The sequence below is a fragment of the Sinohyriopsis cumingii genome, chromosome 6 (assembly GCF_028554795.1).
Source record: "Sinohyriopsis cumingii isolate HCF-2022 chromosome 6, ASM2855479v2, whole genome shotgun sequence".
In the NCBI taxonomy this organism is placed as follows: Eukaryota; Metazoa; Mollusca; class Bivalvia; order Unionida; family Unionidae; genus Sinohyriopsis; species Sinohyriopsis cumingii.
In genome coordinates, this window is record NC_142966.1 from 68,178,704 (window position 1) to 68,204,740 (window position 26,037).

The window sequence follows — 26,037 nt, forward strand, 5'->3', positions numbered from 1 at the left end:
TAAAGAACCACAACGTAAAGTACCTAATACGCGAGTGTATATGATTTGTTTACAAATCAAAAGTGCTGGCGTCTGCGTCCATTGTTTGTTTACATTAGAAAGTAGTTCCTTTATGCACTTGAATGCAATATGTGTATTTGTTGAGTTCAGTATCGGGTAATATTGCACGATTCTGACAATGTAAAGTTAACGGAGAAACAAATAGCATATAATAAGTTGTTTTACTAAGGGTGACATCGGTACGCTTAAAGGATGCCTTGTTCTTATCTGAAAAGCATTGACCTTTATTATGTTAACAATTCATCACAAAAGGTGTTCTTATAATGAGAATTTATCAGTTTCAGAAGATAAATATGTACCATCTAAACTCGCTTAAAGTCCAGCCCAGTTGCAAACAAGAGAGATCAGGACATATCGTCGCATAAGGCGCTGACAGATTAGAATCTGTTATATATTATATTGAGTATTCCTAACAAAATGCATTAGATAGATCTGGGTCTGTGCAGTTTGCAGTTAGACTCGACTCATCAGCGAATATGGACGGTATTTGCTAATGGTCAGGTTACATTACATATAACATAACAAATGTGTGTATGTATACTGTATATTTATGAGTTACTGCAGTTGTATGGGAAAATATGAACAGGTTCTTCTGAGCAATACTGCACGACCTGGGGAGTGCAGTATTATTAAAAACAACATGAGTTCATACTTTCCCATACAATGCATTAACCTTTTCATTATATACTCATTTTGTTTTTCTACCTAAGGCTTACTAATAAACAACATCACAGGAAACAAAAGTAATCGAATTTATGCTGTATTCCAAAATAAATGCTCAAAAGTTCATTCATTAATGCACAGTACCAGTATTAATGTGCACATAGCACCGCTAAGCGACCTTTTAACTTGAACGAGCGCTCATTAGTTTTAAAACTAATTCTCGTTTTGGTCAACTTAAAATTGAAATTTAGAGTCATATTGTGACTGAAATAACTTTCCACTTGGTCTAGAATGAATGGATTTTGTTTCTCTGTCGATTCTACTCAATTCTGATTGTCTGCTTATTTCAATTTCGACCACACATCGTTTGAACTAGTCCAAACCACACTCACACTGGAGAAAAGGTCAGTACATTTTTTCTGCCTATACCGCCCTCCTCCTAGTAGAAAAAGCAAGCTGGCTGACTCTCTCATTTTGGAGCAGTTTCCGAATCTCCTGGACTATGGAAATTCGATAGGTGGCAACCTGATTATTTTTGGAGATTTCAACTTTCACTTTGACTGTCCCTGAAACTCAAACACATCAAAATTCATAGATTCCATTAATGTTTTCAACCTCAAACAGTCAGTTAACCAACCCACCCATAAACATGGTCACATTTTAGACTGGATTCTTCATAGACCTGATGATAACATTCTACGGTCCTCCCTGGTATACCATGACCTTGCATCAGATCGCCTCTGCATTATATGCCATCTTGACGTATCAGTCCCTAACCCTCCACCTTTATCTGCTAATAAGAGAAACCTCCGTATGATAAATAGAATCAAACTAATGCACGACATCCAAGCTAACCTAACAACTTGCTTACCTCCTACCACAGAACAACTCGATAACTGCCTGCGTTCATTGCTTGACAAACATGCCCCAGCTACCAAGTGCAGAGTATCAATTCAAAAGCGTTCTCCATGGTATAACAGTGTTAGGGACCAGCTTCGCACTGCTAAAAGAGACCGTCGTAAAGCTGAGAGGCTCTGGCTTTCCACCAGACTCATTATTCATTTGCAAATCTATGAAGCCACTAAGAAGAATGTCACAAATATAGTCCATGCAGCGAATCAGCCAACTACACTACTAAGATCATGGAAAGTTCCAGCTGCAAAGAGTTCTACGAGATTACTAACAAGCTAATGTCAAGGAATAAATCTACACCACTTCCAACTACCTTCTCTCCAGTCGACCTTCCGGACATGTTTGCAAATTTCTTCCGTGACAAAGTACAAACCATTAGAGATAAGCTTGACACCACAATTTCAATTGACTCGTTGTCACCATACAGATGGGATACAGAATTTGAGAGGCAACCATTAGCAGCATTTGAACCTATCTCTATGGATTTCGTACGTTCAATCCTGATGAAGAGTGCACCAAAGTCATGTGAACTTGATCCAATTCCAACATCACTGCTGCTTGAGTGTTTAGATCCAGTATTGCCTTCACTAACTGATGTTATTAATACCTCTCTCTCATTCGGGGGAATTCCCATCATTTTACAAAACTGCCATTGCAAAGCCTTTGCTGAAGAAACCAACACTAGACCATAACGATTTAAAGAACTACCGCCCAGTTTCTAATCTCCCATTCATATCAAAAATCTTAGAAAAGGTTGTTCTATCCCACCTTGTATCTCATCTAAATTCAAACAGTCTTTTTAGCAATGTACAAGCTGCATATCGCCCTTGCCACAGTACTGAAACTACTCTTCTAAAAGTAGTTAATGACATTCCATCTGCGTTGGATAGCGGAAAGAGTACAGTCCTCACCCTCCTTGATTTGTCTGCAGCATTATACACAATAGACCATGGTATATTACTTCACCGTCTCCAGCATGTATTTGGCATTCATGATACAGCCTTACTGTGGTTCAAGTCCTACTTGGTCAACAGGACACAAATTGTATCTGCAAATGGAATACACTCCAGCCCAGTTGACCTATGTTGTGGTGTTCCACAGGGGTCTGTTCTTGGACCTGTTCTCTTCATTCTGTACACTCAGTCGCTCTCAAGTGTCATAGGTCATTATCCAGTGCCTCACCAATTGTACGCTGATGACACCCAAATATACAAATCTAGCCACCCAACTGAAGTTGATGCTACCATTCTCTGGGCTACGTTTCACTGTCGGACTCTAGTCCAACATACCTATCCGACTTCACCCATGTGTACACACCAGCAAGATACTTACGCTCCTCTTCTGACAATCGTATACTCATTATTCCCACTGTGAAAACAAAGTCATATGGACAGCGTTCTTTTGCATACCAGAGCCCAGCAATGTGGAATGAATTGCCAACTGAACGTTGACACAAAGACAAAGTGATCACATTCAAGAGGGCTCTCAAAACTCACTTATATCGACTGCAAGAACAAACTTAAAGACCTAATAATGTTTCCTACCTTAAATATTGTCAGCATGTTTTTTTTTAATGTTTTCTCATTTCATGGTGTTTGTTTTTGTAATCATACCATTATGTTTTTTATCTTATAGGAGTTGTCTAATGTTGTAAAGCGCTTAGAGCTTCTAAAGATTAGGCGCTATACAAAGTCCTCATTATTATTATTATTATTATTATTATTATTATAAGAGACTCTGTTTATTAACTGTGCCAATTCCGTACGATGAACAAGAGATTTAAGCAAGGGAGACTCCATGGAGGAACTATCCTTGAATTAGCTTCATGCTCTTGCTGTATCATTGATTGTTTGCAATTATAATGTTGGAATAATGTGAATCCTTTCAACTGAAATGATCAATAAGAAGCTATGGAATATGAAGTTCGTTTCATTTCGAGCTCAGTAAGGAGAATGTGATTGCAGTAGGAAATGCAGTCGAAACTACGGACAATTTCGTGTACCGTTATCAACTTTTGGAACCAATAACATAGATCATGTAAATCGAATTTGCAGAACCAACTAAGAAAGTATATTTTCAGGAAATTCAAGTTGCGAAATGTAGATATATCTTTTGCAATCTTATTATCTGCTAAAGAAGACATGTTTATGCTTTGTCACTTGCATGCCCTTTGTAGGGACCCAGCTATGTACATGACCTGTATAGCTTCTATTGCTAGCCTAAATCCACAGCATTGTATACAAAAGTTAACGTGAGAAATTGCAAACCAGCTGCTTTGTGACAGTTCATTTAGCTAGCGGAAACAAGAATTCAGAAAATGACATTCATAGGTTTCAGCATTCAACTCCAAACCAATTACGTATGCAGAAACACTTGTCAATAGTATTATGCTTGCAGACATATATATATATATATATATATATATATATATATATATATATATATATATATATATATATATATATATATATATATATATATATATATATATATATATATATATATATATCTGAGGTGGTTTGTTATTTACAAATCTGTTGGTTTTAAAAAATTTAGTAAGCATGACATTTATCATAAATTAACATCACAAGAATATATGGACATCCATGGATAAATCCTATTGCTTTTTAATGAAATTCTTCAGGATAATTGCAAACAATTATTTGAATTGCGCCATTCAGTCAGAGTACGATCTTTTCCAATGATGTAAATTAGACTAATACACGAAAATAGTCTAGAGAAGGTAAATACAACTGGTAATTGATTCATACTTCCTAGTTCATAGTTTACAACGTTACGTGTATCATTGGTTCTCTACAACATAAGACACATTCTAATGTATTCATACTTCCTGATTTATCACAGTGAGTAGACGCTCCGTGTCCGAAGCATTGCGGTAGAATAGTACTAGGCTTTGACTACAAGAACCTGATAAATAGTAGCAGGCATTAAGAATGACCTGGTAAATAGCAACAGGCATTAACAATGACCTGGTTAAGAGCAACAGGCATTAACAATGACCTGGTAAATAGTAACCGCCATTAACAGTGACCTGGTAAATAGCAACAGGCATTAACAATGACCTGGTAAATAGTAACCGCCATTAACAGTGGCCTTGTAAATAGCAACAGGCATTAACAATGACCTGGTCTAGCAACAGGCATTAACAATGACCTGTTAAATCGCAACAGGCATTACAATAACCTGGTAAATAGCAACAGGCATTCACAATGACCTGGTCTAGCAACAGGTATTCACAGTGATTTGGTAAATAGCAACAGCCATTAACAATAACAAACATATCCTTCGTAATACACGTTTGTTCAATTTTTAGGAGTGTATTTTGATTTAAGATGTAAGTTACCAAATAACAATGCAAAATCAGAAAATCACGATGAATCGGAATCAAAGATTCAACAACGAGCGCACAAATAAAAACTGCTTAAACTCTACAAATTTTAATAAAACTCCTTTGTTTATAATTTGATCTTCATATATATATATATATATATATATATATATATATATATATATATATATATATATATATATATATATATATATATATATATAATGATACGAGTAATATGACTAATATGTATGAAAACTCTTGTCGGCGAAAATTCCAACTTTTCGGTAGGGAGTGGATTCTGACCCTACACGATAGCATCAATGTCCAAATATCACAAATGGGGTGACAAGGATCAGAAGAACCTCGGACTATAATATAAGCATCGTAATTACAATTGGTTAACTAAAAACACCACACTCATTCGAATTTATTCATACATCCTGTTCATTTTTGTATAACGCTATATATACGATTGGTTCACTACAACATAAGACACGTTCCCTTTTATTCATACCTCATGATTCATTACAATGAATAGAAGTTCGGTATCCGCTCTATTCCAGTACAATACTACTATGGCATGACTGTAATAACCTGGTATAAAAAGCAGGCATAAACAGTTAAATAGGTAAAGGAAAATAATGATATATCCTGGTTTCGGTAAATGTGAACTTTTATGAACCAGGAAACCAACTGTAGTTACCTCTGCTTCGAGTTGGACATGGTGAGGTTCATTTGTTAGTAATCTAAGCTATAGCTTGCGCATTGAGAACTGAGCATCGCCCCTGCTAGCAACGCAAACTCTTACGGCGACGCGTATTATAAGCACAGTGGTTCAGTAGATATTCTTTATTGTGGAAGCAGCAAGGAAGAACAAAGGAGCGAACGATAAGGTAACATGGGGGATGCATATTCACATAAAATGAGGTACCCAGATATGGACAGAACGTGCAAACAAACCATTGTGAAAATGTGCATATGTGCATTAATCAAAGACAAATCCTATCATTAACTGAGATCATAAAAGTAACCCGGATTTGTAGCCACTGTCAATGGCATCGGTTCTGCTACTTTTCTTACACGAATAGGCACTTTCAAAACCATCCCGGCCGAACAATAGCCCCCATCATACATATTCATTAAGTTGGAGGCTCACACTGAAAATATGAGTTGACTTGACCAGCAAAGGATATGACTAAATATAGATCAATTAACGTGTACCAAAAGGAGAGAGAAATTGAGGAAGTTTGGTGGTGGGAACAATATTCTTCATTTCGGCGGTTCTAAATGACAGTCTAGTATGCAATAATTACAATATCGCATAAATTAATCAATGACTGCATACACTAGAGATTGTCCCAAACAAGTCATCCTACGTAGTCCTAGTAGTTGGGAAGAAAACAGACACAAAGTTAAATAGAAATTATATCGCCTGGCTTTAAACTGCAAGTCTCACAAGCCTGCCAATTTTAACAGCTAATCTGCTAGCTGCTTCTTTGCCAGGAATGTTCTATGTGTTGTTGCGACGCCAGTCACTCTGTGACTTAATAAGTTCTTGGAGAGGTTACATTATAGAGCAAAGCTATTTGCTTCTTGTCTGAAGTAATGACCAGAAATGTTATGCTGACTGAATGCAAGCCTTCCTAATAGCATTTTAAGATGAGAAGGTAAAGCGGGTTAGAGGGACTGGTCAGGTTGAGGGTGCTAAAATGCAGGAGACAGACGAAAATTTGGGCTCTTCAAAACGAACAGTAACAATGCAAAAGATCGACAAAGGGCGGATCACATACTTCGGCGAAAAAGAATAGTGATAACCTGTTCTCCAACGTGAGTGGTCTTGGACCATCTCACCAACAGAAGTGCTTCATTAAAGGTAAAATAAATGTCTGAGATACATAAGAAACGCCAGAAACCGAAGTTCCGTCTGGTAAAAAAATGAAGTTAGATTTGCAAAGAAATACAAGGCTTCCTAGAAAGTTATATCAAATAAATCCTTCTTTGTGATCGACTTTTAAAAGTAACACAGCTACGTTTTCTACACAGCCCTGGTTCAGATCCAAGTGTTTTAATTTTTTTTTAAATATTGTTTTATATTTTAGCTGTACCCTGTTATCAAAGATTCGCAGAAGAAGACAGTCTAAAAGCAGACATCGCGTTGGAAGTGCATTTTTCCGGTGCATGAATAACATATCAAAACGTGAATACAACATGGCATTTAGTAATTGGATAATCAGACATGGTAATTAAGTGTGTGGAGGTGCATGGGGAGTACTTTGAGAGAATGCACTGACTTATTGTTCACTAACAAGTTGTTGTAGAACATGCTTTTGTTCGGAACCTTTTTAAATACCCTCGTAAGGGGCTTTAATGTGGAAATTAGTTGTAACTGAAATACAGAAAAAGTATCATAGACAATTCATGACAACATGAAATGGAAGATACATTGATTGATAATTTTATGATGACATTGGGGTTACACAACTACGATTAGCCCACAAAGGAACAAATCTGCGAACGGCCAAGAGAATAAACAGTGACAACATGTACAATGAAAAATAAAATTTATGTGTTTTCTTGTACTATTAGAAGGCGATGTCGACGATTGAGAGTATGAAAAGATTCTTCATTCATGCACATTCCTGTAAAGGCTCGTTCTTGATTTTATGGCGAGAAGGCTGGTCTCGATTACGTGTTACATCATTATTTTAAAGTTTTTTGTTTTAAACCTTTAACCAATAAAATATAAGACGTTCAAACGATCAACCAAAATTTTCCTTCAATTTATCCCTAAATGAAAGATAACATCCGGGATATTTAACACAAGATCATTTTTTTTTATCTTGTAACCGAAAATAAATCTTCGCAAAGAAGGTAATGGTTAACAATAAGCATTTCCACTCCACCTTTTTCTATGAAAACTTGTGTCTTTTCTATGCAGTGACAAATAATGAAAAGTAGGTGGTCGCAATACCGGTTTTAATGCTAATATTGAAAATAATGCATGTTACAATTTTTGTGCGCAATAGTGTATCTATACCGGATGATATAGATATGCCAAATGGCATTGTAATAACTTTAGTTCTTGAAAATAGCTAGTAACTTTTATACATATACTTTGATTCACATCGGTATTGAAGATAGAATCTTAAAGGATACATACCAAATGGCAGGCAATATGTAAGGGATGCACATAAGAGAGTTTCAGTATAGATATGCTTTAATCTGTTGTTTATTTATACATGCATTTGTATGCATTAATTAATTCTTAAACATGTTATCTTTAGATGTTGACTTCATTTATAAAAAGAAATTAAAAGTTTCATTATACATGTATTACCAACTGCAGTGAGTGAAAACTTTTAATACAAAAGAGACAATTAAGGCTTTTATGAAAAATTAAAGGGTATGAAAAACAGTACACTGCCCATATTACATTCCACACGACGGCAGTTAAAGCAACCTGACATTAGTTTGTCTCGAAATACATCATGCATAGGGCCAGTAAAACCAAAAAGCAAACTTGGCGGTTGCCTAGGGCACCAGAAATGAAATATACTGCCAGGTTGTTCATTTATTTTCATTAAATATGTAGACTAAATAATGAAATTAATAAATTATCTAGTCAAATGTGTATTAATATGAATGAATAGTTTATAATAAGCAATGCCACAGTGAACTGGGGGCACAAGGTGAAAGGTTTGCCTAGGGCAACAAATACCCTTGCACCAGCCCTGATTATATTAAGTACCAGCTGCATGCATCACATCTGTTAATATGTAACCAATATGTCTTCTTTTACAATTCAAGATGCCATTAGCTGAACTGATGCTACCAGACTAATGAATCAAAGTGTTGCAAAACGAGACTTTGGTTCCTTTCATTCATCAAATGTAGAAGAGCTGATTCAACTGCCCGAGGTAATATTGCCATGAAATCAGATTGCTTTGCCATAGATTGCTTTGCTTTTACAAATCAGATTGCTTTGCCATAGTTTAAGACATGAATTTCTGTGAAATTTATGGTTACTACAGATGACAGATCTAAAAACCTAACAATCTATAACCCAATTTTGAAAATAACATGACCTGCATCTTTGCCAGCCAAGGTTTCAATATAATAACCCTATCTAAAACTTGGTGGATCGAAAAGATAATTTAGTCCTTTGTCCTAATGACATTCATTGGATTTCATGAGTTGCCTCCATCGGTATGAAATGCCAGCTAACCGTTAGCGTGTAACTGCAGTGCATTGTACATCGGTTGAAATTGGTGGAGACACTTGCCTAAAAAAGGATACTTTGTAAGTTTAACATCGAAAGTATGACTTTGTACCAGAGGGAAGCCATTATAGGTGTATTTGAGTGAAAGGTATTAGTACAAACACAGCCCGGTAGTGGAAAAATGCTTATTTATCAGTCCATTCAAGTTGTGTGCTCCCTTGTCTCGATCATGTAGGAACAGTGTTCAAATCTGAACAACTTAATTTTGATTGGATGCATTGGCTTGCCACCACATCCAATGAAATTCACAGACTTGAAGCACAGAAATATCTGATCGATACGCAAAGGTGTAGATAGGGTTATCACATGACAAACTTGGCTTGTGAATATGCACAACCCCTTGATCATCATCATAGTTTTTTACCAATAAGAATGTAATTGTTTGCAAGATAATTACCCCTACAGTAAATATACATTTTTTACTTCATCTATCAAAAGTGGTAGAAGTTTTTTCTACAGAATATAAATACTTGTACCCACTTGAAAACTGCTGGAGTGAAGAAAATGATCAATACAAGTCACTTGATGAAATAACAGTCTTTTCAAGTGGACTGGATCCAGCAGGGGATTGTGTGTATCAGGGATTGGTTATGATAGTTGTAAACACACTAACAAAAACAGTGCGTTTTTTTAACAAGCTTAAGTGGTTTCAAAATATACTTTACTTATGGAGTATCTGTCAGAGGCATTTGCAAAACAAAGACAAATCATAAACACAAAAGAAAATGGCTTTATATCATGAACATGTTCGCATTTCTGTCATCTTCATCTTCTTGCTGTTGAAACAGTGGTATGGATACTTCAGCTCAGTTAATAGAAAAATGTTCAAAACTATGCAATGGAAACAACACCCTAATTTGTCTAAAGCACCATCACACTCTCTAACATCACTTTTTTTAAAAAAAACAACACCATCACTAAAGGTTTTCAAATTCATGTCGAACTTCAATTAATGGCAAAGCCTCAAAGACATTTAATAAAAGATGGAATAAAATAAACCACAATGCATCCATGAAGCTATTGCTCTGCTGAAGGGAAATTTAAACCAGCAGTATGTTGTCAAGGAAACTAAAAAGGAAGTTAGCTTCAGTCCCTTCACAACAGTTAGAAACATTTTGCTGTAAATAATGGCTCAGAATGGGACTTTATAAAATTGCACAACATTATGGAAGAAAATTCAAAAGACGCCACCTTGAAGCCATTCCCAGTCCTGCAGAACCTTGATTTAAGGAAAATCCTCTAAAATGAAGAAACAGATGTACGAAAGAAAAGCATAAATGATTCTCATGGAAAACTCCTTCACCATGCTTGCAAATATCAAACTTGAGCAAACAAGAGAAAGAGGCCATGCACTCACGGAAAAACAAAACAGACATAAAAATCAACCTTACAGCCAAGGGCTCCACTGTACTTGTAATGAATGGGGAAGATGATGTAAATAAAGCAGATAGACAATTTGGCAACATCAGGTTTTACTGAGAACCAGACCAGGATCCAAAACCACAAAACAAATGGCTAATGCAGATACACTGATGTATTAAGTAGATGCTTTTCATGATCTGCCATACAGTAGATGCATTAAATAGATGTTTTTTCAAGATCTGATATACAACAGACGGCTGATGCTGTCACACTGATACATTAAGCCGAGGTTTTTCACAATCTGCCATACAGAATAATAACTTTTTCAGTGTCACAGTTCTGACATTTTTCAGGTATACAAGTTAAATTTTTTTGAAAGATAGAACATCTAACTACAAATATAAAACTGCAGCTTGTTTAATTTCATAATGTTGTCCCAATGATTATTTTTAAATACGTAATAAGTCATGTACATTTAGATTTCAACCAAAAGGAAATTTTTCACATTTTAATTCATATTACCTGTGATCACATTTGTTTTCTTGGTATTTATTTCAGGATGATTATCAGCCACCAGAACTACCTTTTAAATGCCCAACATTTGATGAATACAGAACCAAATTGCCTCAGTTTGGAAGTGAAACCAGAAAATTGCATTTTCTTTTGGAGGTAAATTGTGTCAGTCTTAACAGCAATTTTTCATCAATGAACATCAATGTCCGCTACCTAAATTATTAAACTTTGTACCTGATAGAATTTCCTTTACATGTAACCCACAATTAAACTCCACTCAAAAGTATGTTCCAATACAATTAATATTTCTGCTATGAAGAATGTTTGTAGTAAACTAATATATATTGTATGATTTTTATTCTTTGTGGAATGAATGCTATATGATTTTAATTTCCTATGTAATGAATATTATATGATTTTAATTCAGGATTGAATCAATACTTTATGATTTTAATTTGCCATGGAATGAATACTGTATGATTTTTATTCTTTGTGGAATGAATGCTATATGATTTTAATTTCCTATGTAATGAATATTATATGATTTTAATTCAGGATTGAATCAATACTTTATGATTTTAATTTGCCATGGAATGAATACTGTATGATTTTTATTCTTTGTGGAATGAATGTTATATGATTTTAATTTCCTATGTAATGAATATTATATGATTTTAATTCAGGATTTATTCAATACTTTATGATTTTGATTTGCCATGGAATGAATACTGTATGATTTTAATTCTTTGTGGAGTGAATACTATATGATTTTAATTTCCTATGGAATGAATATTGTATGATTTTAATTCAGGATGGAATGAATAATTTATGATTTTATATGCCATGGAATGAATACAATATGATTTTAATTCAGGATGGAATCATTACTTTTTGATTTTAATTTGCCATGGAATGATTACTGTATGATTTTAATTCACTGTGGAATGAATACTGTATGATTTTAATTCAGGATGGAATGAATAATTTATGATTTTAATTTGCCATGGATTGAATACAATATGATTTTAATTCAGGATGGAATCAATAATTTATGATTTTAATTTGCCATGGAATGAATACTGTATGATTTTAATTCAGGATGGAATCATTACTTTATGATTTCAATTTGCCTTGCTATGAATACCATATAATTTTAATTCACCAGGGAATATAAATTAAATTACTTTGTAGCCATAAAGCAAGTTCTATTAGTAAATAAATCTTTTTCTGTCCTGTCTCTAAAGCCAAATGAGTTTGGTATGGCCCTGTGTCCATTATCTATCAACAATTGCATGTTACCACTCTGAAGGTCATATTTCTGATCTGATTTTGTCAGCCACCCTACATGTATGTGTATGATATAGAAAGCAATACATGGGATGCCCATCCTCAACTTTTTCCATTGAATGTCCTAATAACTTAATAATGTCACAGTGAATACTTCACATGTCATGACTGGTTGCGGACAATTCATCATTAACAACATTGGTTGCCGATGATTCATTACTAACAGCACTGGTTGCAGACAATTGAAACTGAATGATTTCTACAATTGTTTTCATTACAAAGTTGCAGCAGTGACATTACAGATTAAATGTGCAGGTATTTTTCATTGATTGTTGTACTGTCTTCAAGTGTGATTTTCAAGACCTGTAATTTTATAAGACTCAGTTATTCTCACATTGTCAGATGTTCATATGCCAAAAGCTTACCTATTTGAGCAGTGTCACTACACTCTGAGTCTCCTTCAGAGAGTTGAAGTTATTTGACTTGCAGGTGAAAGTGATGAAGATGTTACAAATGACTGGCCAACCATCATTACTACTTGCTATGTATAATGAGAGAATGAGGATTGCACTCTCAAGGAGGGAGGCTCCTTCAATATCTCAGAAGTAGATGACTTTGGTGGCACATAACTTCCTTTGCTGCATACAGTTCAGATTTTCAAAACAATATATTAGGGATGCTTCAGGGTGCACAAGTGTTCAATTCAAGCAAACTTGTTATGGCTCTTGGAGGACAGTGATGTACAAAAACTCCAGCAAATTAGTTAAAAGCTGCACATATAAATATGTATTTTGCACAGTATAACATTTTGTTAAAAACTGTTAACCCTTAAAGCGATTGTCATCTGTAGAGGTCACGTAGGGTTTATCGCAATATCTGTTCTTCTTTTGAGTCGGGCAACTGTTTACATATGTAGACACTTCTTGTTATGAATTTTGTTAAGCTAAAGCTTGTTGGGCACTGGAACAAGCATTTTGTCTTAGTTTGAACCTTGCATCAAGAAAGTTTTACAAATGCCTTAAAATTCAGGGCTACATAGAAAATCTCAAATGGGTGACTCCCAACAGGGTTCTTCTTCCGATGACTTTATTTGGCAAATACTGGCTGATGATAGTGATGATGCAAATACAGGACGATGATAGTGCTGATGAAATCGAAATGATTTGAGATCAGCCTATATTAATGAGATGATTTGAGATCAGCCTATATTAATGAGATGATTTGAGATCAGCCTATATTAATGAGATGATTTGAGATCAGCCTATATTAATGAGATGATATGAGATCAGCCTATATTAATGAGATGATATGAGATCAGCCTATATTAATGAGATGATATGAGATCAGCCTATATTAATGAGATGATATGAGATCAGCCTATATTAATGAGATGATTTGAGATCAGCCTATATTAATGAGATGATCTTGTATCAGTTTGACTGACTTGTTAGAGACTATATTTCTAATCTGATTTAAATAAAACTTGTTAAATAGGTTTACATCATCAAGATCTTGGATGAACCATGTGTATTAATTTTGCCTTCATCTTTTGGAAAGGTCTTTTTTCAGAATTAAGTAAAATAGATAAATTTATATTCTTACAATACAACAGAGGTCTGCATAGTGAACTGGTCTGTTAGCCAAATGACCAATATCAGGCACATTTTGGTCTCTAGTTACAATTAATCATGTTAAAATTTTGAAATGGCAGCTGATAAATATTTACCCTATTTTGAACCTGTGTCCAGTGGTGATTAGGAATGTTGATTTTAAAAGTTTGTCTTTAAAGATTGAATATTTTCATTGTAGGATGAATGCACCTTTCTGAATCATGGGGCATTTGGAGGTGTACTGAAAGAAGCTCTAGCAGCATCACAGGTACCGTACACATTCTTTAATTTGTATTTGTGATAAAATTGATTACTTATTTAGGCTGCATTTTCTATCCAAAATTCCCAATAGAGCACAGAAAGTGAAATAAAGTACATGACTGCTGGATACTGATTTAAATATAGAAATGAAATAGCGATCAGTTGGGGAAATTTGATAGAAGTCATTCATAATGCCACGTGGGTGGAAGCTTCTTGTCTTCATTCCAACAACTGATATCCAACTTAATTAAAATAAATTATATCTTTGCTTCAAAATTGTTGCTAAGGAGGGGCAAGGGTCTCTCCATCATTGATGATTATCTTTTTTGAAATACATAGGAAGCCCAGGTATATGCAGAACGACAGCCTTTGCGGTTCTATGATCGTGAGTTACTTCCCTTGATGGTGCATGTCAACAGGAGACTAGCAGTCTTTGTTGGTAAGATTATTCATAGAGCACTGGTTCCGCTGTACAGTTGTTTCATACTTTTGAAGGAAGGACAGGTATAAGGTGAAGTTATTTGAATTTGTTGTTGTTGTTATAGGGTTTAACATCATTTTTCAGCACAAGATAGGCTATACATGATGGCCACTATAAATGTGGAGGAAGAACCTGGGAAACCCCAGAAAGAATGAGAAGCTGCCAGCAAGCTTTCCCACATACCATCATTGGCCAAGCACGAGACTCTAACCCATGCAGACAGAGGTGAGATGGCAGTGATCCATAACGTTGAGTGCTTTAGACCATTTGGCAGACCAGGGGCCCCTTATTAGAATTTGCAAATGCACACTGGAGAGAACTTTGGCATATCTCTTTTCTACACTCAACTACTGTGATTGAAATTTCATTGCATTTGGTAATTGCAGAAATTTGAAGTATGCAGCTGATCAAAATGGCTGCTCTCATATGCAGAAATTGAGCTTGAACTGGTCCAAACACTACACTAACTTTAGCGATTAATACAGCATGGAAAATGGATTTAGCCAGAGTTTGCAATGCCAACTTCTTAAAGTGAAATAAATGTAGTATAATATATATAAAGTATAAAAGGATATTGTCCCATTTTCTCTTTCAATTTCCTTTTGTAGTCCAGAAAGTGAAAATGACAAAGCAGAACTAGCAGTCTTTTTGATAAGTACACACCAGAAGAAGGTCCAAGCTGTATTTTCTCCAACCCAAATTACATTCATTGATCATACACCAGAATATAGAAAATTGAAAGTTCTTTTAACATCACCTAAGATATACAAGTTTTTTTCTTAAATAGCTCGGATTAACTACTGAAGAAAATCTCAGAATTTTTCTTTTCTTTAAAATCAAAGTGTATACAAAATGGCAAGAAAATCAAGCAGACCATTTTAACATTGTAGTCTCGTTGATGAAAGAACTACCATCTAACATGTTGTATTGGTAATATATTTTAATGAAATAGACATCCATTTACAGAGATTCCAACAGTTCCATTATTAGTAGACTCGTTTATATTTTTTAACATCAAATTAAGCCATTATGATTGCTTCTGTCACATTTGGATTTTCAAGTCAGATATAAATATAGGCAAACCACAATGTGATCAGAATGACATCTGTATTACAGAAGTGCTTGTGATGTGTGATTGTAATCTTTTGTGAAAGCATACCCAAGTAAGAAAGTTAAGAAAAGATGTTAAACAGAAAGCAATGTTACTTATTTAAACTAAGTAAGAGAAAGAAGCAAAACCAACAAGTTTTGTAAAACTTAACAAATACATTAATTCTCTTAGTTATAAAATGAAATTAAAGAGGAACTTAGAGTATTGTGAATTAAATCCAAAATGATCCTTAAAGTTCTATAACAAGTACAAGATAATATAGTGTTCTGAAAGAATTCCAGGTCTCATATACGCCGATGTACAAGTGTTCTTGAATGTGCTGAACTGCCAACAGTCTTGATGCATCACAGTGTCATGGTCTGTAACTCCTTTGCATGAACTCAGTTATCCCAAAATAATATTTTAGTCCAAAGTCAATGAGCATTTTGTAATTTTCAGTGAATAATCCAAACAAATGATTCCTCTCAAATTAAATCTAAACACAACATTAAATACATCTACAGACTGATATTAAAACAAGAACAATACTAGTAAATAGGAATGAACTAATTGTTCTTTTCATCCACCTTATACACATGATGACTCTACTACAACTCAAAATCACAGGACCTCCTATGTGATTTATATCGCAAACAACCCACCTGACATTATCATCTAATGGGAAATTACTCCAAACAGGTTCATTATATAGAACACAAACTAAAAATAAACAACCATTTACAGCTCATTGCAGTCTGCAGTCATGGACCAAAAGTTAAACAACATAGATAAGCATTACATAGCTCAGCAAAAGAATTTTTTCTACAAACATTGTAATTGGAATATGCATGGCATCAACATTGGATGAATACCATGCCATTACAGTCCTTTCTCAATGGAATTCATTGTGTCTGATGGGGGGGGGGTTGACTGTAGGAAGCATGTTTGAATCACAAACCTGATATAAATAAATCCAAAAAAGCAGTGTGATAGTGAGAGATCATTATAGAACAAATGGCATAGACATAGATCTGCCAGTTAATTTATGTAATATCAGTTGTTTGTAATTTGGGCTTGTGTAATACATCAGAAAATATGTTTTCTTCCTCAGATTTAGAGGTCACTGCAATATGCATTAGTTTGCTGACTCATCTAGCTGATTCATGTATCATTGTGTCCATCTAGCTGATTCATGTATCATTGTGTCCATCTAGCTGGTTCATGTATCATTGTGTCCATCTAGCTGAATCATGTATCATTGTGTCCATCTAGCTGATTCATGTATCTTTGTGTCCATCTAGCTGATTCATGTATCATTGTGTCCATCTAGCTGATTCATGTATCATTGTGTCTGTTCCCTAAGGTTGTTCACCAGAGGAGTTGGTATTGATGACCAATGCAACCACTGCTTTAAACACGGTGATTAAAAGTATCCCTTTCAAGCCAGGGGATAAAATCTTCTGTCTGAGTGTAACATATGGTAAGAAATATATGTAATTACCATGTCATTATACAGATTTTTAAGTTAGGAATGCTTATCAAGAATAGGATTAGGCACTTACACTGTATTAGAAATTTTTATAGGTTAGTAATGTCTTGTTTTTGCTGGTCAGTTTTTTATATATATGTATAGTGACTTTGTTATTTGTAAATCACTAAGCAATTCTAGAATAACCTGGCAGTTTAACCTGTTGGTGTAAAATATGTAGAAGTCTAGTTTACTTGCAAAATTTGTATTGCAGTCCAGACATCTAGCTTGCATGGTTTGGGGTGATTGCCAAGTACACATCCTAAAAATAGGCATTGCAATCCAAACATGTAGCTTGCATGGTTTGGAGTAATTACCTTGTACACATTCAGAAAATTGATACTGCAGTCCAATCATCTAGCTTGCATTGTCTGGAGTAATTGCCTTGTACAGGTCCTGAAAATAGGTGTTGCAATTCAAATGTCTTGCTTGCATGGTTTGAAGTAATTAGCTCAGTATACTGCCTTTAAATTAGCATTGCAGTCAAGAAATCTAACTTGCATAGTTTGAAGTAATTAGCTCATTGTAATATTCTGAAAATAAATATTGCATTCCAGATATCTAGCTTTCAAGGTTTGAAGTAATTACCTCATGCACATCCAGAAAATAGGCATTACAGTCCAGGCATATAGCTTGCATGGTTTGAGGTAATTACCTCATGCACATGCTAAAAATAGATATTGCAGTCCAGACATTTAGCTTGCATGGTTTGAGGTAATTACCTCCTACACACCCTGAAAATAGGTATTGCAGTCCAAACATCAAGCTTGCGTGGTTTGGAGTGATTACCATATACACTTTCAGTAAATAGATATTGCAGGCCAAACATTTACCTTGAATGTTTTGGAGTAATTACCTTGTACACATCCTGAAAAAATAATGCAGCCCAAACATCTAGCTTGCATGGCTCTGAGTAATTACCTCGTTCACATCATGACGATCAGTATTACAGTTGAAATATCTAGCTTGTATTTTCTGGAGTAATTACCTCATACATATCATGAATTCACATTTGATGCATGCCAATATATTTATTTGTAAAGTGGACTAGACCCCAATAACTCTGTTAATGAAACATCAAATCCACTAGTGAAAGTATAACAAGAAGTATTTTTATCCTTAAAATGCTACAGATTGCTTTAATTAAATAAATAATCCCATTGATTTCATACACCATATTTAGTTTTGTTTTATTAAACTCAGCAGATGTCATAGATTCTCGGGTATTTGTATTTTCACATTTATTTTTGATAATTATAATTTATACAATAAAGAATCTTGTTATCTTGAACTTGGATGTCATTGACACCAAAGATTTTTCAAACACTTGGAGTAAAGGACCCTGCAGAATATGTATAGTTGAATCCATAAGACCTTTGTTATGTTTGGCCAGTGGTTCCCAACCTTTTCGAGGATGAGGACCCCTTCTAAACTTCAAAATATTTGCATAGCCTCCCAAATGCTAATAGTGTATTTTTATGTGCCATTGAAATAACCTCACAGCCCCCAGGGGTCTACAGCCCAGATGTTGGGAACCACTGGTTGAGGGGACGCTCACCAGTTATTATGTACTTTTGAGAGAGTGACACATGTACGGTGATGTTGTTTGCATTTAAAACATGCACAGTGGAGAGAATGGTGGCATACCTCTATGCTACATTAATGTAATGTGGATGATATTTCTTTGGATATTGTACTTTTGAAAATTGTACATGATTTAAACACACTCTAACTAAAATGAATGCTCCCTTGTGCTAAAAAATCAGCCTGAATTAGTCTAAAGTACACTATCCATAGCAGCTATTAAAATAGGGAAAATGAATTTTGCCAGACTAGACAATACCAGCTTCTGAAAGTGCAATGAATGAATTACCAGATATATAAAATGTAAAAAAAAACGTTATCGGCTCTTTTTTATACAATTTATCTCTGAAATTCAGGAAGTGAAAATGACCAAGTTAGGCTAGCACTTTTTTGAAAGGTGCACATCTGGAGTAAGGCCAAGCTGTATACTCTATAACCCATATTACACCCATCAATCATATACCAAAATAAAGGGAATTAAATGTTCTTTGAATTATACCTAAGATATACAAGGTCTTTTTTAAGTAGCCAGTATAACCAGTGAGGAAAGTCGGGGAAATTATTTTTCTTTAAAATACTAACCCTATGCAGAATATGAAACTGTGGAGCGCCATCAGAAGCTATTAAAGTTATACTGTATTTCTTAATTTTAGATTAATTAATTTATTCCATTACAGATCATTAATATGTATATCTTAGTCCATATCTTGACTTAATTAATCAATATGCAAATTTGATTCAGTAAGGAAGAAAGGTTGTAGCAGTCCTACAAATTAAAGTTAAAATTCATACAAATGATGTTAATATTAGAAACAAATTAATGTGTCAGCAGTGTGAAAACCTTTTAATCTATTGCAATCAACATCTATATTTTATTCACTTTGAAAGATTATTATAACAAAACAAATTACAATGGTTGTATATGTTTTGAAGGAGCAGTGAAAAAGATGCTGAAGTGGGTATGCAGGCAAACTGGTGCTGTATTGCAAGAGGTGAAAGTAAAATTTCCCATAAAAAGCCATGAGGAGGTAAGTTATTCACAGTTATTTATTTTTTTACATGACATAAAACTATGTGCTGTAAATGTTTACAAAATAGGGATCAAAAATTTTAATTATAAATGAACACATAATCAAAAATCATGAGTAGACAGGGACACCGACATCATAGTTGGAATAAAAGAGAGCTTGATGTTTTGTGTTGCATATTGTCCTCTGACTTCAAGATGATGCACAGGTCTAGATTTTAGCTAGACCAAATTGGGTACTTCGATGCCTTGAGTGAGTCCCAAAATCAGATAATGTCCTATGACAATGACCTTATTTTTAAGATTACAGGGCAGTACTGTGTGTTAAGCAAAGGATATGGTGCGGGTAGGTTTTTGCTTTCAAACGCAAATGCCTTCTAGGTTTAACTCTACTGGTCATAGAGTAGGAGAACTTATAGGATCATCTGTTGTCTATCCATCCAAAAGCACAAGTTTGTTATCGCTATGCATCCTAAAGTACGTGGGAGATTACAATGAAACTTTACACACACATTGATTCCCAATCCCCAGGTTGCAACCCAAATCAGGGTCACAAGGACATTTTGGAGGGTTGATAGGATTCTTTTAAGGATGGTAAAACTTACTAAACTGTGGAAACTGGGTTATGAGGTTCCAAAAACACCAATTTTTTGGGTCACAACCAATAAAGGTTGAGAACCACTGGTCTTGTGTGACTTGAATGAAAATATTTGCTTCTTTGACATCCAATTTGGCCACTACTGTAGCCATCAAGCAAGTCTTGCTTTATACAGTATGGTCATCACAGCAGCCATCTTGAAAATCTTGTTATTCTTATTCTTCTTAAATGAAAAGTCATTTTAGCATGAGGTTATCATAATAAGTGTAGTTGGACCTAAACAAAAAAGGTGAAATCTGATCATCAGTATGGCCACCATATTGGTCATCTTCAAAATAATTATCTCAACTCTTTTCAAAGGGATGGCCTTTTCAAGATGGGGTTTTCACCCGTAGACATCTTATGGTACCTAGTTGGTCCATGATGAAAATAGTGCCAATTGTACATCCAATATGGCTGCCATGACAGCTGTCTTGGAAATCTTGGTATCACTACTGTCCATGACTGGATGGTCATACTGGTGTGTGGTTTTCACCAAAGACTTCTGATGTCTTCTAGGTCCGCAATGAAAATGGTGCCAATCTTAAATCCACTATGGCCACCACAGCCGCTAATTTGAAAATATTGTCATCAGTGCAGAATATCATAGCTACTTTTAAAACTCATCATCTAAAATGAAGAAGTGGTCTTATCTTGAATTCTTGGAAATTCTTTCAAACAGGAGAGCATCAGTTCCTTCTTGGGACTCTTTTGAAGCAAGGTGGGTATAAATAGCTTTCTTGGCCATAAAGACCCCGGTATATCCTTACAGGGACAGTAAATCCTGTCTTTAAAGACGACTGTAGTGAGAGACGCCCTGTCATAAGATACTATGTTATCAATGTATAGATTATAGATAGTGTTGTGACAGAACCTGTCTTAAGAGACCATGACATTTTGGTCTTTCAAGACAATTTCTGCTGTAATAAGAAAATGCTTTACAAAATAGTATGACATGTTAACAAAATGCAAGTGACCATTGAATGTCATAGTCCCATGTAAATACAACTAGAATTACAACATGTTGTAGTCACATGGATGTAAATAAATAATCACTAATGAACTTTAGATTTGTTGAAAACAATTTCTTTTGGTCTGTAGATTGCTGTATTCTTTCCTTTATACATTTGTAATTCTTTATTTTCTTTTCCTTGAAGGTTGTTAATTATGTAAGAGAGCACCTGCAAGAAGGGACAAAATTGGCTGTGTTTGATCACATTCCAAGTAATACTCCATTCATACTTCCACTTGAGGAGATTATTCCTATCTGCAAAACAAGGTAGTTTCCACAGGGAAGTTAGTATCCCATCTGCAAAATAAGGTAGTCTCCACAGGGAAATAACTATCCCATCTGTAAAATAAGGTAGTCTATACAGGGAAATAAGTATCTTATCTCTCTTTCGAAAAAAAGAAGCATGAAGCTGATGCTGTTTACAGATATAAGATGTCTCTATGCATATCTGTACGATAATAAATATTTTGTCCTATTTTAATTTAATTTTAATTTTAGCTCATAAAAATGTTTTATAGAAACATTAATTTACAAAAAGTCTAATGTGATGTTATTTACAAAGTCTCAGGAGGTGTTCCCCGACATAAATGTTGTTGTTGTTGTTGTAGGGTTTAACGCCATTTTTCAGCACATGATAGGCTATACATGGTGGCCAGTATTAATGGTGGAGGAAGAACCCGGGAAAACCCCGCAAAGAACCACTGACCCACAAGAAGCTACTGGCAAGCTCCAACATAAATGATTTATTTTTGTTCATATATGATGTTTACTATTGTCTGCAGGTCAGTTTGTACATTATCTTTGAGTTATGATAATTTCTTGCATAAATTAAATGACTTCATTAAATACTGCAGAAAAGTTAATTGGACCAGTACTCTGAACACTGGTAAAGTTCACACTTACCTGGCTACATGAGGGAAAAATTAACTATTTTGTAATTGAAATGGTTGTTAATAGAATGTAAAATTAATGTTTCAACAAACTAGAGGGAAAATCTCAACTAATAATTACAACAGGGAAACTAGAGAGAAAATCTCAACAGACACTTAAAACGTGCAAATCAGAGAGAACATTTCATCTGACATATACACCAAGCAGACTAGAGAGAAAATCTCAGCTGACAGTTACAGTGCTTTTTTTAATTAATCAGCATTTAATACTGCAGATATTTTTACCAGATTAAAGTCAACAATTCTTCTTCACCATACAGTGTGTAAAACCTATTCATCTTATTTTTGTTTGAAGGAATGTTCCTGTGCTGATTGATGGCGCTCATGCACTTGGGGTTCTGTCTCTTGATTTACACTCTCTACAACCTGACTATTACGTTTCCAATGCACACAAGTGGTTTTGTTGTCCAAAGGGATCTGCATTTCTTTATGTCCAAAGAGAACTTAAGGACAGGATCCGTCCGCTCATTGTGTCTCATGGATTTGGATCAGGATTTAGCTCGGAGTTTATTTGGACAGGTACTAGGTACATATTTTTCATCCATTAGATTGTTTTTGATGTTAAAAATTTATTTGCAGTCTTTTTAATGTTATTAATGAAGTTAAATAGGAATGAATGTGAAGAATTCAGATTTATCTCAAAATCAAACATTGGCATTCTTTTAACTGATTCATATTTACTTCACATTAAAACATGTGCAGTGTTTTAATTAATCATATCAACCTCCATATCAAACATCGGCATTATTTGAATTGATCTGTAGCCAGGAGAATCATTTCACTGATTTCAGAAAAAAAATTCGAGTGAAATCAGCATGCATTTCTGAAGACTTTAGCTCACTTAACAGGATGGGTCCATTCAGTATGATTTGACATGATCAGAATCAGAGAACAAATGAAAGCAGTACTAATTTTAATGGTTTTAACATTAACACACAAAGTATTAGTTTCTAATTATTTGCGTGTTTGGGACCTTGTTCATTCTGTTTAATTTTTACATTGCATGTTTTTTTTTTAATTGGTAAGTGACCATCTTTTATATTTTATGTAACCATTGTGTGACAAAGGCAGCAGTCATGCTGAATAAACTTTGTCACATACAAATTAGTCTAGACATGTGGGCTACATACTTTGTCACATACAAATTAGTCTAGACATGTGGGCTACATACTTTGTCACATACAGATTAGTCTAGACATGTGGGCTACATACTTTGTCACATACAAATTAGTCTAGACATGTGAGCTACATACGTTGTCACATACAAATTAGTCTAGACATGTGGGCTACGTTTGGATGGATGGACACAAGAGAGAAGAATAAGCTTCTTTTCAGATGTGCATGAAACTAGTTTCAGTTACAAATAATAATGCAGCAAGAGAGAAAGACTGGCCATATCCTTTTGAGATCTCTGGGTCCCCTTTTTCAAGGCCAATAATGTAAAGAACATTGCGAACACAGAAACATAAAATATGTTTTACATACTGTTTGCTGAACAGTATATAATGTAATTACAAATGTAAATATATAAATAAAATAATTATGTTTATATTTATGTTTTCTTGTCATTTTAAGCGTTCTTCATTTGTGTCATCCACCTTGCAAAAGGGATATCTGTACATCTCAAGAGTGCTTGGTCAGTTTCTCTGACTTGCAGCATGCATTATTATGCTTGTTTCATATATGTAATACACACAGAGACTTTGACACTATTCCGAAGTCAAAGGTTGGAAATTATTTATAGTAACAGCATAGAGTTTCTATGTTGTATTTTGCTTTGTTTTGCAATAAGACCACTTTAAAATGATAACCATGTACCTTAACTACTCAAGAGCAACATTATTTTGAGGTGTTACAAGAATTTTAATTTCAGTTAACAGTATGTGCTGTAGCAGGTGACTGGAAATATGGCTGTTCCAGTAAAACATATACCCCCGGGGGGAAGACACTTTCATATTCAACCAACCCACAACAGAAGCATTTTAAAAAAATAATGATCCACCATCAGATGTGTTTTAATCGAAAAACACTGCCCCCTACAGAAGCATATTTTTTTAACATAATTTCTGGCTATGGGTTAGTGGGCAGTAGAAGCGATGTTAATATTGGATTGGGGACATAAGCAATTTAAATGACAGCTGGCTGGAGGTAATGTCATGAATTCTTACAGATCATATAATCTACGGCATATTTTTATTTGTATTCTTTCATTATAATCAATCTTTTGTCCTTTTGTTTGTCTGTCAGCCATGTATGTCTTGGAAACTGTGAAATCACAAATTTTCATCGTGGCTTATTATTTGTATATGTCATTGATCGGTCCCTTAATACCTCCTAATTTAATATCCATGAATACAGATTTTATAATAGGGATTTCTGTTCTAATACAGATATCATGAATTTGTATCCTTACTAAACTGTGTGTTTACTAAAGTGAGCACTATGTTTTGCTATTTTTCTTTGTTCTCAGGCATGCTGCTTTTGATTAGAATAATAGTTAAATCTTGTATTGCTTTAAATGTGTGGTCAGATGCTATGATTCCTTATTATTAATTTTTTTTCAATAAATGTTTTGGTAAACTTATAATACGTGATTTGTCAGAAGACAAAAAAACCATTAATGCCTGTGGAAGTAATGTTACATTATTTCTGCCTACTTTTACACTATATCATCTTTTGTAAGAACATATAATTCAGTTACTGATGTCTTATTTTGATGCTTGTTGCAAGAGTAATATAAAGTTTAAAACAGCAAAAGAAATATAGCAAGTCAAACGTTTTTATATTATTAATTAGATTTTTAAAAAATGGATGAAAGTCAAGGAATCATTTTTCCCAGAGTACTCGTAAAATCATTGTCAGTTAACTGTATCAACAGCATCCTCATCATCACTGACGGCCTAGCAGTAACATTCTACACTTTCAATCCAGTTGTCACAGGTTCTATCTTCCACTTCTAGTCTTTCATATGAGACTTACACCTATGGCCTGAGGGGCTTCCATGGCCGAGTGGTACAAGATGCTTGTCATGTGATTACTTGCCTCCAGTGTGTAAATGAGAAAGTTGTCAGTTACTTGTGGAAGGTCAGTGGTTCTACATAAGTGGTGTTTGGTGTCTCAAAATTACTTGGATTTTCTTCAACATTAAAACTTACTGCCATATATAGAATTCTTTTCATCTGAAAATGGTGTATAGGCCATAATGATCTACCGAAACCCGAGATCTCATGTCTAAATGACTTCGGCTGTTGGAGATAAACATCAAATCAACAGAGGCTCCATATGCCCATGTGTACTAAGGTTCTTGCTTTTACATCACTTGCACATCTCAGAGAGCGAGTTTTTGTCACAGATCAACCAATTTGGGTTGGTGATCTTTCGGGGGTCTTCCTCCACATAGTATATTTTTACCCCACCCACCCCCCAAAA

At 34.7% G+C, this 26,037-nt stretch overlaps 1 protein-coding gene across 6 annotated transcripts in view; it reads left to right on the plus strand.

Annotated features, from left to right (window-relative positions):
- Positions 1 to 5,858: 5,858 nt before the first annotated feature.
- The window catches only part of LOC149797133 (uncharacterized), a 39,175-nt gene continuing 18,996 nt past the window's right edge, over positions 5,859 to 26,037 (plus strand). For 3 of the 6 annotated variants that reach the window (XM_089961800.1, XM_089961805.1, XM_089961803.1), the window contains exons 1-9: positions 7,838 to 7,939; positions 8,792 to 8,904; positions 11,187 to 11,297; positions 14,238 to 14,306; positions 14,639 to 14,738; positions 17,234 to 17,350; positions 19,916 to 20,010; positions 21,804 to 21,925; positions 22,904 to 23,127. In XM_089961800.1, coding sequence (XP_089817926.1) covers positions 8,827 to 8,904; positions 11,187 to 11,297; positions 14,238 to 14,306; positions 14,639 to 14,738; positions 17,234 to 17,350; positions 19,916 to 20,010; positions 21,804 to 21,925; positions 22,904 to 23,127 — 916 coding nt within the window. In that variant the 5' untranslated portion in view covers positions 7,838 to 7,939; positions 8,792 to 8,826. Of the gene's footprint in view, positions 5,881 to 7,834; positions 7,942 to 8,791; positions 8,905 to 11,186; positions 11,298 to 14,237; positions 14,307 to 14,638; positions 14,739 to 17,233; positions 17,351 to 19,915; positions 20,011 to 21,803; positions 21,926 to 22,903; positions 23,128 to 26,037 lie in introns of those variants that run through there. The other 3 variants (XM_089961802.1, XM_089961801.1, XM_089961804.1) reach the window with 3 other exon arrangements.